Here is a 15262-nt window from a genome sequence, read left to right on the forward strand (position 1 = left end):
TCTGCCCTGGAGAGCCCATCCAAATGCCGTCTGACAGCCAGGCCCACCAAGCTCCCTGGGCTGGACTGGGGTTAACCCATGCGAGGGCCAGCTTTCCTGCCAGGCTCGGTGACTAGGAAGGGATCCGTGGCCTCCCAGGGGTCTCAGCCAACTCACCTCACCAGGAGAAAATGAGGGAATTTCCTCCAGCCTGGGGAGGGGCTGAGAAAGACTGTGCCAGGTAAATGGGGCCAAGACCCCATGGCCCTCTAGCTTGGCCCCTCACCCCCTCACTGAGCAGCCTGGTGGCCTTACTCCACACCAGTCCCCATTGAGCTGGGCCAACAGCACCATGAACACATATGGGAATAATGTTACAGCCCTTCCCTCAGCCACAGGCACATCCCACATAGGTGGGTACACGGACCTTGGAGGCCTCAGATACCCCATTTGTGGGTACAGATGACACAGAGACCCAGCCTCTCTGGACTGAGGGAGCTGGGGCCCCAGGACCTCAGCAGGGGAATTCAGGACAGAAAACAACAGGAGGAAGGTGAGCGTGGAGGCCAGAGAGGGTTGGGTCAGACAGAGGAGGAGGGAGGGACCAGCGTGGGTGAAGGTGTGAGGGTGAAGGGTCGGGGAAGGCTCCGGGTTTTCCACGGTGGGTCTGCCCCCTGCGGATCCCAGGCAGCATGGGGTCAGAGATGAGGGCCAGCGTACCTTCACAGTGCTTGCCGTCCGCTGCTAGCAGGAACCCAGAGGCGCAGGAACAGCGGTAGGAGCCTAGTGTGTTCTCACACGTGTGCTGGCACAGGCGGCCTGGTGAGGCCCAGCACTCGTTCACGTCTGTGGGAGGGCAGGCAGCAGGCACAGGGTGGGTGGCCCTGAAGCCAGCTCCCTCCACCCCCAGGGGCCATCCAGGGCCGAAGGGAGGCTAAGTAAGAGAGGGACCCAAAAGGAAAGACAGGGAGAGGCCAGGACAGGCAAAGAGAGAGGCAAAGAGACCAGGTGGCGGGGAGACAGCAAGGGTGTCAGAGGAAGGCGAGAGGAAGAGGCCAGAGGGACAGACACAGGCAAGGCAAGAGACAAGAAGAGATGGTGCCAGAGACTGAGGGAAGCAGGAAAGACCAGAGTAAGAGGGGCAGAGCCACAGGGATGAGACAGGAGGGATTGAGAAGGTGGGGGCGGGGGCCAGAGCCAGGCCCTGGCAGGCCCAGCAGGAAGATGAGGCCAGCTGGAAGGCAGCCTTGGGGACTCCAGCAGGTGGGCCCCACTCAGGCAGTGGAGGTGCTGGGCACGGGGAGGTGGAGTGAACAGAGGGCAGGGGCCCAGCCAGGTGTTCCCCACGGGTCCTGGCCACCAGCCTACCTACCGATGCAGCCCCGGCCGAAGGCGTCCCGCTGAAAGCCCGCTTTGCAGTCACAGCGGTAGGAGCCGGGGAGGTTGTGGCACACCTGGCCCTCACCGCAGCGGTGCACACCCGTCTCACACTCGTTCACGTCTGTGGGGGGTGAGCAGGGTACCTTGAGTCCTGGAGCTCCCTCCACACACACCTCCCACGGGTGGGGAAGCGGACAGGCCGGGCTGGCTGGCAGGGTGGGGGCGGCTGGCCTTACCCACACACTTGGCCCCATCATCGCTGGCGTGGTAGCCGCGCCCACAGATCAGCGGGTTCCTCTGGCACGTGTAGGAGCCCACTGTGTTGATGCAGCTGAAGCCTGGCCGACATGGCTCGGACAGTGACGTGCACTCATTGATGTCTGCAGAGGCAGGTGTGGGTGAGGGAGCCTGGCATGGCGTCCTCCCAGGGCCACACTGGGAGGGGTCAGTCCTAGGCTCCAGACCAGCCCTGGTCAGAGCTGCAGGGCCAGACTGTCCCACCTCTGTGCCCCACTACCCAAGGGATACACCTCCCAGAACCCAAGCACCTGATGGCTGGCCCTATGCCCTCTCATATCTGCCCAACAGAGCAGCTGGAGGCAGGGCGGGATCGAGGTTGAGTGCTAGGATAACTACACCAACCACGTGCCAGGGGTCTAGGTGCCGGGGAAGTACAGCACATTAACAAGAAGTTTTAGAGGCACAGAGACTAAGTTAGCAACCCCTTTTTGGGAAGGAGTTGTTGGGGGGCGCAGAGCGGGTAGAATCTCAGACCCACTTGGGGACTAGGCCGGCGTCTATAAACCTGAAAGTCTCAACCCTCGCGTGCAGCACGGAATCATTCTAGGAGGTCTCACTAGCATTCTCCGAAAATGGGAAATTTCAGGGGGTGTCACACGCAGTACTGTGTGGGAACATTTGTGTTCCAGGTCTACCTGGATGTGTGTAGATGTATGTGCCAGGTCATGATCTATCACATAGCCACTGCTGACTGGTTAAAAAAAACTGGATACTCATTCACATCCAGTCCAACCCCACAGACAGCTTCACAGAGGCCACTGAATAATAACTCAGCCAAGGTTTAACAGCTCAAGGTAATAGAAGCAGCTACACTTTGGGGGCAGTGGCGCCCCCAGGGTTGAACACTTGACATGCCCATTCACAGGTAGGGACAAGGGGGCTGGGAGAGGAATGGAGCAGCAAGCCAGGCCTCCCTGGTCTCTAAAGCCCTCAAAGCCCCCGCAATGCCTCCAGTAGAGCCCTAGGCTGGTGATCCCCAGTGCTGCAGCCCCCACTCACCCACACAGTTGCCTTCAGGATCCTGCAGGAAGCCATCCATGCAGCGCTGCCGGGCCTGGCAGTAGAAGGAACCCTTGGTGTTCTGGCACAAGAAGCCCGCCTGGCAGGTGTGCGTGCCCATTGCACACTCATCCACGTCTGCAGCGGAGAGGCTGGGTGTCAAGGGCTGGGGGACAGGTCCTGCCTTTACACCCAGCAGCCCTGCCCACACATCCCCGCCCGCAGACCTGTGACCCCGATGGCTACAAAGATCTCTCCGGGAAGCTGGCAGAGCCACACTGTTGCTGGTATGGCCTTTGTCCCAGGAGTAATAGCAACATGACCATGTTTACTGCACTTCTGCTTGGTCCCACCATTGTTCTGGGCACCCTCAGCCCAAAGAAGTAGATGTCATGACATGCCCCATCTTACAAACAGGGAAGCTGAGGCACAGACAAGGCTCTACCGCTGGGGAGCACTGCACCAGGACCAGAACCTGGGGGACTGGCTCCCAAGCCTGCTGTGTTAGCCACTGTCCCACACTTGCAGGGGGAAGAAGTGGGGATGTCCCCACCGTGTGCCTAAATCTCTAAGGTAAGGTCATGTGTTCACACTTTAGGGAGGTAGCACAGGTAGCAAGACGGCTTCAACTCTGGAGACTTTCTTTCTGTTTCTGGAACACACCAAGAGTGCTTCTTCCCCAAACCCAAAAGGCCTTGGCATGCCGCCCCCTCTGCCTGAAGCTTCTCATTCAGGTCTCAACTCCAACATCACCTCCTCCGGGGCCTCCCTGGACCCACCACTTACAGGGGTCCCCACCCCCAGTCACTCTGCCATCTCCATTTGCCTATGTGGACTCCACTGCCCCCACCACGAGGTCAGAGAAGGGCCACAGCACCCCACCCTGGATCCCTGGTACCCAGGACCTGGCAGGCACATAAGAACAGCTCAGGAAGTACTTGAAAGGATTGGATGAAACCCCTCCCTCTGCTTAGAAGGCTGGAATTTTCCAGTGAAAGGGATGGAGTGAACCCTCTGTGGGCTCCGCCTCAATGTACAAACCAGGCCACAGCAAGGGGCATAACTGGCACCCAGACATCAGCAGGCAGGGGCAAAGCCGGGGTGGACCTAGCCTGCCCTCACCTGCCTCAGACTCCCATCTCTGCCCCAAACACTACCATCGTGGGGTCTTCCCACCAGCAGGAAACCCAACTAAGGGGAGCTTGCTAGAAAGGAGGGGATGGAGAGAGGCACGGCCAGGCCTGAGCGTGGCCAGGGCAGGACAGGGGTGGGGCCAGGGAGGGGTAGGGCAAAGCTGGCTGTTGGGCAGGGCCTCCAGTTGGTCCTTCTGTGCCCTTCTCACCTTCACACTCGCCATCCTTGAGGGCATAGCCCGGTTCGCAGGTGAGTGCCTTGTAGCAGTGGAAAGAGCCCAGCGTGTTCACACAGTGCTCGCCCCGACTGCACGTGTGCAGGTCCGTCACACACTCGTTGATGTCTGCAGGGAGAGCGAGGCTGTCAGAAGCTGCAGAGTCCCTGGGACAGTGGCTGAGTGCAGCCAGCAGACCTTGGGCCACCAGGAGGGAGAGAGCTCCAGGTCCCGCCCTCAACGTGCTCACCATTCAGAGATGTGGCTGATGTCTCAGCACCCAGACATCCCTTCATTCAACAAAGATTTATTGAGCACCTGCTATGCACTAAGCACTGTTCTTGGCACTGGGTGTACATCAGTGACCAAGACAGAAATCCCTGCCCTTGTTGGGCAGACACTCAAGGGGAAAGGACACAATAAATACATAAACAAACATAAATGGAGGTGGTGCTGAGTGCTATGGACAAAACAGAGCAGGACGCAGGAAACAGGGAGTGCCCAGGTACAGTGGGGGGCATTGTAGGGGAGTGGGTCAGGGATGGATTCTCAGAAAAGAAGACATCTGAGCAAAGATGATACAAGATGACAGACTGGGCCATGCAGACAGACCAGGCAGATGGGTCAGGGATGTGAAGGCCCTGAGAAGGAAACCAGCTGTGCAGGTTCAAGGGCCCGCTAGGAGGTGGGTGTGCTGCAGGGGAGAGAAGGGAGAAAAAGGGGGAGCAGGAGGAACAGTGGGAGCCACAGAGAGTTCCAAGCAGAAGAGAGAGTGGTCTGATTTAATTGGAGCAGGGATCCCTGGCAGGGGCTGGAGAATAGGGGTGAGAATCCAGGCAGGAGATTCAGTGGCTCGGACTACCTTTTATGGGCTGGGAGAAGCAACTGGATTCTGAAGTATTTTGAAGCTGAAACCAACAAAACCCACTGATGGATGAGATAAAAGTGAGGTGGGAGGAGGGGACAGGTGGCAGTGAGGGCCGGCTATGAGGTGTAGGCTGCAGGGGAAGGTGGGAGCCCTGCTGGCCGTGAGAGTTTGAGGGTGAAGAGACAGCCAAGGACATGCCTTGGAGTTCACACAAGGGGTCTGAGTGGGATTACTAACTTGAGAATGGTCAGATGGCTGAGGCCACCCAGGGGAGAGAAGTACACGGAGAGGAGGCCAAGGACCAGCTCCTGGGAGATTCCAGGGATACGCAGTTGGGGAGAGGAGAAGCCAATGAAGGAGAGAAAGGACGCAAAAGGGAGGTGGGGAGCCACAGAGGCTCAGAAACTGCCCCCGGGCCACAGAGGCCACCAACTCAGAAACCGCCCCCAGGCCACAGAGGCCACCAACTCAGAAACCACCCCCGGGCCACAGAAGCCACCAACTCAGAAACCACCCCAGGGCCACAGAGGCCACCAACTCAGAAACTGCCCAGGGGCCACAGAGGCCACCAACTCAGAAACCACCCCAGGGCCACAGAGGCCACCAACTCAGAAACTGCCCAGGGGCCACAGAGGCCACCAACTCAGAAACCACCCCAGGGCCACAGTGGCCACAGAAGCCACCAACTCAAAAACTGCCCAGGGGCCACAGAGGCCACCAACTCAGAAACTGCCCCAAGGCCAGCGCTAAGCCAGTGTGGAGGGCAGACCCATTTACTCCCTCCTGGTGCTCCACTTTGTGGTGGCAGTCAGGTGCACTAGTCCTCTCCTTATCTATCCATTCCACACATCCTTATCTATCCATTCCACATATCCTTATCTATCCATTCCACACATCCTTATCTATCCATTCCACACACATAACTCTGTGCTAGGCTCCTGTGACCAAGCGGGTGTATCGGCCCCAGCCCCGGCCCTCAAGGACAGGCAGGTGGAGGCTTGGGGGCTCCAGCCAGAGAACTACCCGCTGTGGTCTGGACCATCAGAGCCACTTCTCAGGAGTGGTGACATTCCAGTTGAGTCTACAAGGATGACTAGGGGACCAGGTGGAGAGGTGGAGGCCAAGGTCCTGGGGAAAGAGACCCTCCCAAACTCACAGGTGAACCAAACAGTGTCAGACCAAGCAGACCTGGGGATGGCTGGGAATGGGGAGGAGGGAAAGGGACAGTTCTGGGCCAGTGGTTTCCAAGGAAGGCTTAGTTGGGCAAGATAAAGACTGCTGATTTATAGGCTGGACTTATAGAAGGAGACCGTTCCCAGGACCCCAGAAATGCCCATAACCCAAGGAGCCTCCCACAGCCTGGAAGAATTATGGTAATAAATAGCAGCACCATGAGCGGAGGCTCACCAGGGTCAGGTGGTTTAGAGGACATCGTTCTGCAAGCCCCATTTCTCAGAGGAAGAAATCAGCCTTCCAGTAGTGCTGTGACTGGACCAGAGTCACATGGACAGCCATGTGGCAGATCAAGAACGGAAGTCAGATCGCCGGGCCCAGAGCTGTACCCTTGCCCCATCATTCAGGCACTGCTGCAGCACCACTTCATGGGGGGCTCAGAGCTGGGGGCTGCCTCCCTCACATCTTCTTGCACAGAAGCTGGGGTCCAGCAGAGCCCCCCTCTGGAACATTCCACCTGGAACATTTTTCCCTGTGCCCAAGACAGTCTTCAAAGTTCAGACCACAAAAGGCAAATGGTAAACACAGGGGAGTCCCTGGCACAGGTCGCACCCAATACTGTCCCACTTTGATTTACATACCTCCAGTGATGGGGAGTTTACTACCTCTGCAGGTTGCCTCAGTGTAACATTGGTTGAATTATAACAATGATGTCACAAGACTAGCAAATTCTTCAAATGGATTAATTCATTTAATCCCCACAATGACACTTTGAGGTAGGTGCTGTTATCTCATTCACAGATGAGGAAACTGAGGCTCAGAGAGTTTAACCAACTGTTTTAAGGTTTTATATTAGAAATTGAAAGAGCTAGGATTTCAGCACAGGCAGGCAGGCTGGCTGCAGAGGCCATACCCTTGATCCTAGCATGAGCCTCCCATCTCACCTGCCTGGGTTAATAAACAAGTGCAGAACAAACAAATGAACTGCAGGAGAGCCCAGTGGACATTTGTGGACGTACAAATGACGGAAAGAATGTGCTGCAGGTGCTAACACGACGGGATGAACACGTGTGCGAGGGGCATGGAAGGATGAAGAAGAGGCGCTGACGGGTTTGTACAGGATGAACAAGAAGGGAAATAAATAAAGGAATGCGTGTGAGCTCATAAATTTTGCTGAATGGAATGTGCCCTTGCTCTTTCATTCCCAGAACCCACTTTGCAGCTGCCTGGGGACCCCTTTTAGCATGAGGTCTTATCTCCAGGCAGCCAGAGGAGCCTGCGTACTTAGGCATCGCGAGAGGGCAGAGCATCACAGGAGGGGTGCTCGTGGGCCCTGGTGGGATCCGCCTTCCCAGACGCACACACACACGGACCCAACACAGACAGGAGGAGCCGGCTGGCTGCTGGCAAGCAGGGTCAGGAGGTGCATGTTGTGCCGACAGCTAGAGGCCTAGGGCAAACATGTCTGCAGCAGGCGTTCAGCCCAGCACCATGGGCTCATGTGCCCAGCGGTGAAAGGCGAGGAAGGAAGGGGATATGTCTAGGCTGGACATGGTCCCCAAGCACAGAGAAGACAAATGGGGCTCTGGTCACATGCCCTGAACGCACTATGTTCTGATCTTACTTCCACACCTTTATTTGAGCTGTTCCTTCCACCCCACATGCCCTTCCTGATTTCCAAATGCTAACCCGATGCCACCAGCTGGAATGACCTCGCCCTCTGCGCATGTCTCTGTGATGGCATTTACCACAGCCTGCCCTGAGTCCCAGCGACTTTGGGTCTATCTTCGTCTGGGACCACAAACTGGAGGAGGACAAGGGCTTACAGTCCTCTGCGAAAATATCAGAGGCTGCAGACGTATGCACAGAGCACTACCAGAGCCCTGGCGCCTGGCCCACATGGGGCCTAAGAGAGGGGAAGAAAGAGGCATCACTGAGCACCGACCCAGGCGATGTGCAGGCCAGATGCCGGTTATGAGCCTGCACCCAGTCCTCTGGCCCCACAGTCAGAGGGGAGGAAAGGGAGGCTCAGAGGAGAGCTCCACTGCTCAAGGTCACATAGCAAAGGAATGCCAAGCTGGTGTGCAAGGGGGGCTCTGCTGGACCCCAGCTTCTGTCCACCAGCCTCTGCGGAGGACCCTGGGGAAGGCATGTAGCTGTTGTAGCATGCTTACGGTGCCCAGGCTCTGTGCTACCCCACACACGTCACACAATCATCAAAAGAGGATCAACAGCCTCCTTATTACAGATGAGAAAACCACGGCTGGGGGAAGACAAGTCATTCATCCAAGGCCACAGAGCTTCTGGGGGTCCTGCTTGGAGCCCAGGCCTCCTGCCTCCAGACTCCACACATGCTATCCTTCTCCCAGCATGTCTGATCCCCTCATTTTCCTGCAGCCCAGGTGGGGTCCATGATCCACTAGGCCACACATCCAGTTCCCTGACACATAGACACGTCCCTGGGGAAAGCAGCCTCCGGGTGGAGCTGGCAGCCAAGCGGGACAAGACGCCAGGACACAAGGGCATGACATAGAGCACTGCGGTGCCGGCTGTGCTGAGAGCTCACATGCAAAGGACAGGCCCTTTGGCATGTGGCCACAGTGTGGCAGGTTTGGCGTGGAGCAGAGCGGAGAGCTGTGACGGCGGGCGGCAGGTGGGGCCCTGGCTTACCCACGCACTTCCTGTGCGCATTGAGGATATAGCCATCCGCACAGAGCACTGTGTGGTTGACACAGTAGAAGGATCCCAGGGTGTTCACACAGAACTGTCGCCGGCTACAATCGTGAGCACCCATCAGGCACTCGTCTCGGTCTAGCGGCAGCCGCAGGAGGAAAAACAGAAGGACTGTTAGAGGGGCATGGGCTGCCACGGAGCATCAGTGACAGGAGAATGAGACCCAGCAAGGGGCGGGGGCCTGCCTGGGGCCTCCCCGCCTGACTGTGTGTAGCTGGGCCTCGGGCCCAAGCCTGAGCGTGCAGAGCTGGTCCCCACTGCCCCAGTAAGGACGGTGGCAAGGTGAGACTCAGAGAGGGTGGGTGGCTGTCCACAGTCACAGTGGGGACAGGACCAAAGGCTGCCTCCCGTACGCACTCGACACTTCCCACATCCACAGGCGCCAAGAGAACCATGCCACTGAGAGCTTGCAAAGTCCAGTACTTAGACCAGGCCAGAAACATAAACCAGGGAAGGGCCCGCAGGGGTTCCAGGACACTGAGTGTTTGTGCTCCATCCAAAAGGGGACGGGGGTGTGGACCCCTTGTATGCAGATTTCACAGTTTCAAGAGCAACCTGAAATCTGGAAGTGTTTTAAACATTCTTGTACTCAACATGTTTGGAACTCACTTGATTATTTCCAATGCAGCAGAGTTGAGTAGCGCTCCTCCACAGGGCAGGTGCCCCTCTGAATGCCCGTTGCAACCTGTGGCCTGGACCCTGGCTTTCACTGCCAGGGCCCCCAGAGGAGGGAGGGGGTCCTGGAGATGTGCAGACATGGGCCAGGCTGCATGACCAGCACAGGCAGAGGGGCCTCACAGGGCTGGGCCCAAAGGAGGCCTGCCCCAGGACAGATGCAGCCCTTACATCTTCAGGGCCCTGGGAGACGGGGAGTGGGGCCCAGAGAACCCAGCACCACCTGGACCTGACAGCTGCCCCCAGCATCGGAGAGGAAGGCCTGCCGGTCACTGGGCAAGTCTAATCTCCTCTCTGGGCTCACAGGACGGTGTTTGTCCACATCAGAACATAGTCTCGGCTGGGGATGGACACGGGCTTTCAGCTTCTGAGAGGGATGTGGGTATTCACCCAGGCAGACTTGACTCTGTTCTCCCCAGACACCCATCAGGGTCTCATCTCTGAGCCAGAACTGCCATACTTCCTAGACTCTGCATACTCCATTTCTGTCCTGCCCCCAGGCAGGAGGTGAAGTCTTGAGACCTCTCAGCTTGGTTCTTCAGATGCCATTCACTGTGGGAACCAACCCAGCAGGTGCTGGATCCAATGGCCTCATTTTACAGTGGGGGGTCCTGGCCCACAAAGGCCCCACAGAGACAAGACCCAGACCTAGGCGGGGTCACAGGGGTGGAAGGAATGTGATCCTTGGAGAGCTAATCATCACCAATGTCCTTCATTTGGGAACACATTCAGCCAGGCATTCCTGCTGTCCAGCCTCCCTCCCACTCCCCATCAGGGACACTTCCGGCTGCCCTTGAAACAACTGGCATTGCTTCCCCTTCCCCCTCTCCACCCAGGCCTGGACAGGGCTGCACAGACCAGGGCAACCCTCAAGGGCAAGGAGAGTGGAGGTAGTGTCCACAGACCAGCAGCACCCATATCACCTCATTAGAAGCACAAATTCTCAGGCCCACCCACCCAGACCTATTGACTCGATCTCTGGGGATTCGGCAGAATCTCAGGACCGCCTGTTTGACCCAGGCCTCCAGGGAATCAGGTGCACACTCCGAGGGAGAAACATTGCTCCAGGAAATGTGGAGCAACACCACGGGAGGAGCCCGGGCCCTGTTCCTCTGCAGCCCGCTGCGGCCCAGCCTGGAGTGCATGTACATACCGTACATACAGTGAGAGGGAGCGACTGTTTAACCTGCTCCACTGGGGGTGCTCATCATAGCAGCCAAGACTTTTCCCACACAAACTCAGCAGGTTTTAGGTACCAGCCACGCCTACCTGGAGGCCCCCATCACAGGCCAACTCAGGTTTGCACAGGTAGGAGGGCACCCCAAGGCACTCACCTTCACAGGACACGCCGTCCGCCATGATGGCATAGCCGGGAAAACAGGAACATATGGCTGAGCCCCCAACAGTGCTGCACACCTGCTTGCAGGGTCCGTTGTCTGGAGGAAACCACACAGAAATCAGAGACCACCAGGCCCTGGCCTTGGCCCACACTGGTTCATTCCCCATCCCTGGCTCTAACCTACTAGTGAGACACAGAAACAAGGCCCCTGGGAGGCAGGGAGGCAAGGAGGCTGGGAGACAAGGAACCCCACTCCTGGTCCTTTTCATAGGTTCATCCATTAAGTCTGCTTCAACACCATCTGGCGTCGGGGACGATGTTCTGGGTCTACCTCCCCCATCACTCAGATCCCAGCCCATGCCCTGAGTGACAGCAAGAACAGTGAGGAGATGGAGGAGAAGAGAGAAGGAGGAAGAGAAAGGAAGGAGGCAGGGAAAAAAGTGGGGGAAGGGAATGAGGAGAAGAACAATAAAGAAGAGGGCTTTCTAGGCATCGCTGAACACAGTCTCCACAACAGGTCGGCAAACCAGGATATGACTACCTCAACGTTATAAGAATGGAGACAAAAAGCAGCTAATTGGCTTGTTTGGGGTCACACACCAGACCCTAGGCTGCCCCCCACATCACATCTCCTCAGTGACTTCCTCAGCTCCTCACTCAGCCCCAGGTAAGCCCATCATCCCAAAACAGAAGCACACCCTTTGGAGGGGCCATCTTGCACATATCCAGCACCAGAGAGCTCATCACCTGCAAGCAGCCCAGACCCACTCCCTGGACCCTGGGTCCTGTCCTGGAGACACCACCCCCACCGCTTACCTTTGCAGGTGTTGGGCTGCGGCAGTGGCAGCGGGATGGTGTTAGAGGCCACCTGGGAAAATTCTGACTTCAGTGCAGGTTCCTGTGGGGCTTCTGGCTGTGGAGGGTGACCCTCTATCATGGGTAGAGCAGAGAGGGGGTTGGGGGAGGTCTCAGGTCTTCAGCCAGGCCTGAGGCACTTCCAGGCACCTGCCCTTCTCACGCAGGCACTGACGTTTAATCCCCCACCCCATTTCACAGGAGAGGAAAATGAGGTTTGGAGTGTGCATATACCTTGGGAAAGATCAATCTCAGCTACTGGGGCAGAGGGGGTGGAAGGAAAGGAGGCAAGGAAGAAGAGAGGGGGGAAAGGAAAAAGAGTGTCTAGATTAAAAACCAGCAATCAATTCTAGGACCACTGGCTGGGAGGAAATCCCTCTGGATCACCATGGGCCCAGCGCTGGGGAGATAGCTGGGTTTTGGTAAGAGCCTGTCCCTGCACTCAAATATAGGACAAGGTGCTGGGGCCAGGTCCCTGCAGATGCAGCTCCAGGAAGGAAGCTTCTATTTTCCCTGCCTCACAAATCTCCCATCACTGGAGGCCTCAGGCTTCTGTGGGTTCCAACGTATGGGGTAGCAGGAGGTGAAGGACCCCACAGTGTGCACCTCAGGAATGCCACACTCCCGTGGCAAGATCAGCCCTGCCCACAGCCCCTGCCCTGGCCATCAGGGCCCTTACCTGGGCGGCAAGTGCGGCCATCATCCTGTAGTGAGAAGCCAGGAAAGCAGGCACAGTGGTAAGAGCCCACAGTATTGATGCAAAGGTGCTGGCACAGCTCTCCCGGGAGGAGAAGGCACTCATCCTGGTCATCGCCTGGCAGGCTGTTGGGCAGCTCGGCCTCTGTGCCCAGTGACAGGGCCTCTCGGCCCGCCATCTCTGCCTCTGAAACTAGGACAGGAGTTAGAGCTCAAGACAGAGCCAGCTTGGTCAGAGTAGATGGCTGAGACCACCAGCTTTGGGAAATTAGTGCAGGTCCTCATCAAGGCCTCTGTGTGCCCAGCAGACAGCAAGGATAGATGAAGCAGGATGCATGGGTGGGTGGGTGGATGGATGGATGGATGGATGAATGGGTGGTGACTGGATGGGTGGATGAATGAAGGAGGATAGAGGGATAGGTGGATGGGTAGATGGAAGGATGGGTGGATAGATGGATACATGGGTGGATGGATGAATGGGTGTGTGGCTGAATGGATGGATGGGTAGGTGGATGGATAGATGGATGGGTAGATGAATGGGTAGATGAATGAGTGGATGAGTGGATGGGTAGATGGACAGGTGGACAGACAGACAAACAGATGGACAGATTGATAGGTGGGTGGGTGGGTGGGTGGATGGATGGATGGATGGATGGATGGATGGACAGACAGACGTACAGACGGATGGGCAAATGAATGAACAGACCCAAAACAGTAAGAATGAACCCATCAGAGCCAGGTCCAAGTCTTCATCACTGAGTCCCCTACAATAGGACAGGGTCAGATCCACAAGGAAGCTCTCACTAAAGTGTTATAATGGATTCAGACTCCTAACCTCAGTGACATCAGGCAGGACCTTCCTTAGCAGCAGAAAGAGCTCCAAATCTGGGCTCCACTGGATCAGATGTGACCACTGACTGGGGCCTTCACTAGCTGGGTCAACTTGGGCAGCACTAGGCCTCTCTGTGCCTCCAGATTCTGGGATAAACTCATCTCCCAGGGTTGTGCTGGGGAACAGGTGAGAGTGGAAGAGAAGGCTCCTGGGGCTGAGCTTCCTTGGGAAGTTCTTTGTTTAACAGCTGTGGGGAAAGCATGCAGCTAGGACTTCAGGGAGAGGCCTACAGCCCCTCTAAGCTCTGTGCCAGCCCTGGGCCTCCGCCCTTCCCACCCAATCCAGGCAGTGGAGCCCACATAGAGAGTAGCTGCATGAAGTCACGTCTGAGGAACGTGTTTCATATGGAGGGTGTTTACATTAAGCTGAAGCCCAATCAGTCCCAGCCGGTGCCTCTAGACAGGGCCATGATGGCTGGCGGTCTGGCCCTGCAGAGACTGAGCACTGCAGGCAGGCGGCGGACAGACCTGGGCCCAGGACTCCTCCTAGCACACCACAGGCTAGACAGCACCTCCAGGATTCAGGTTCAGCTCACCCTCACCAGCACCTTCCTCACAGGAGGAGGGAGCATTGATCTCTGGCCTGGATCATGCCTGACTCTGTTGCCCACCTCCCTTCCACCCACCCGCCCTTTGACTTTTGAAGCCAGACTTCCTCCCAAACTCTACCTTCAGCCAGACTCTTATGGGTGCTAACCTGACCTTCACACCAGTATTCAACCAGCCCCTTAGAGTCAATCTTGGCAAGTAGCATTTCCTTGGACTCGACTTACTCTCTGTACCCACATCGGACTGGCGAGGGTGGTTGGTCCATCTGTTTTGGTTGATCTACCCAGGCCGGGCCTGGTCCAACCCCCATGCACTTGCCCCTGCCTCATCCTGATGGGAGATCCAGGTATTTGTTCTCCCACCTGTACCTCACAGGATATGAGCTCTTCCTGTATGATCTCCTGGGCCCTGGCACCTGTGGACAGCAGGCATCTTAATCCCTATGCACAGACTTCTGCCATCTTGCATTATAGTGACAGAGATCTGGGTTGACTGAAGCCAAGGCTGACTGGGTCTAGATAAAACTCTGGGCAGCAGGAAGCCTGGGGCAAAAGTGAGAGTCATTAGAGCCAAGGTGTCCAGTCCTGGCTGTGCCAAAGACCCAGCATGTGCCTGGGGCAAGATCCTGCCCTTCTCTGGGCCTCATCTTCCCCCTCTGAGCTACTGAAGCATGGCAACGGTAAGAGCAACAGTAGTGGCAATGCTGAGTGCGTCGCTAGGCACTGCCAAAAGCCCTTGACAGGCATCCTATCATTCATCCTTGTACTGAACAAGGTAAAGAATACAACACCATTTAATAGATGCCACAATGAAGGCTCTGAGAAAGAGCATTCCTTCTGTGTGACTTGCCCCAGGTAAACAAAGGAACTGGGATTCCAACCAAGTCTGCCTGACTCCAGAGGCCAAGAGTTTAATCTTGATACGAGGATCTCATCTGTGGCTTTAATTCCCACTCCATGAAGTGCCCAGGACAAATCCACAAGGGACCCAGATGATGGTCCATAGGAACAGCGAAAAAACTGGGCTAGTGGTTCTAGAACCCACCTGGACATCTGGTCCCCAACCAGTTGAGGCTGAACATGTGGATACCCACAAAGCAGGCCTGCCACGAATCTCATGGCGCCAGCCCCACAGCCACCAAGGCCCATGTACATAAAGGACATCTGCTGACTCACTGGGGTACCCTCATCAGGCTCCTGCAGACCTACCAGGCACAGAGAAGGCTAATGGTCATGGGTCCAGGAGACAGCCCTGGCTAGGGGACAGGGACTGGACATGGCAGCTGGAACAGTGGCCACAGCACAAGAAAGGAAAAAGAAGGGGGTGACACCAAGGACGATAAGGATGGATGGATGGATGGGTGGATAAGCAGATGGATAAATGGACAGATGGGTGGGTGGGTGGATGGATGAATGGATAGATAGGTGAATAGATGATCAGACAGATGGACAGACGGATGGATAAATGAACGAATGGA

The 15262-nt window shown here is 56.6% G+C and overlaps 1 protein-coding gene across 3 annotated transcripts in view; it reads right to left on the reverse strand.

Annotated features, from left to right (window-relative positions):
* FBLN2 (fibulin 2) overlaps nucleotides 1-15262 on the reverse strand; it is a 90076-nt gene that overhangs the window by 7780 nt on the left and 67034 nt on the right. For 2 of the 3 annotated variants that reach the window (XM_025375535.1, XM_025375536.1), the window contains exons 6-14: nucleotides 12329-12538; nucleotides 11611-11724; nucleotides 10790-10891; nucleotides 8718-8858; nucleotides 4001-4135; nucleotides 2659-2796; nucleotides 1596-1739; nucleotides 1352-1480; nucleotides 700-825 (exon numbers count right to left, since the gene is read on the reverse strand). In XM_025375535.1, the coding sequence (XP_025231320.1) occupies nucleotides 700-825; nucleotides 1352-1480; nucleotides 1596-1739; nucleotides 2659-2796; nucleotides 4001-4135; nucleotides 8718-8858; nucleotides 10790-10891; nucleotides 11611-11724; nucleotides 12329-12538 (1239 nt within the window). The remainder of the gene's footprint in view (nucleotides 1-699; nucleotides 826-1351; nucleotides 1481-1595; nucleotides 1740-2658; nucleotides 2797-4000; nucleotides 4136-8717; nucleotides 8859-10789; nucleotides 10892-11610; nucleotides 11725-12328; nucleotides 12539-15262) is intronic. The other variant, XM_025375537.1, reaches the window with a different exon arrangement.

This window comes from Theropithecus gelada, chromosome 2, assembly GCF_003255815.1.
Source record: "Theropithecus gelada isolate Dixy chromosome 2, Tgel_1.0, whole genome shotgun sequence".
Taxonomy (NCBI): Eukaryota; Metazoa; Chordata; class Mammalia; order Primates; family Cercopithecidae; genus Theropithecus; species Theropithecus gelada.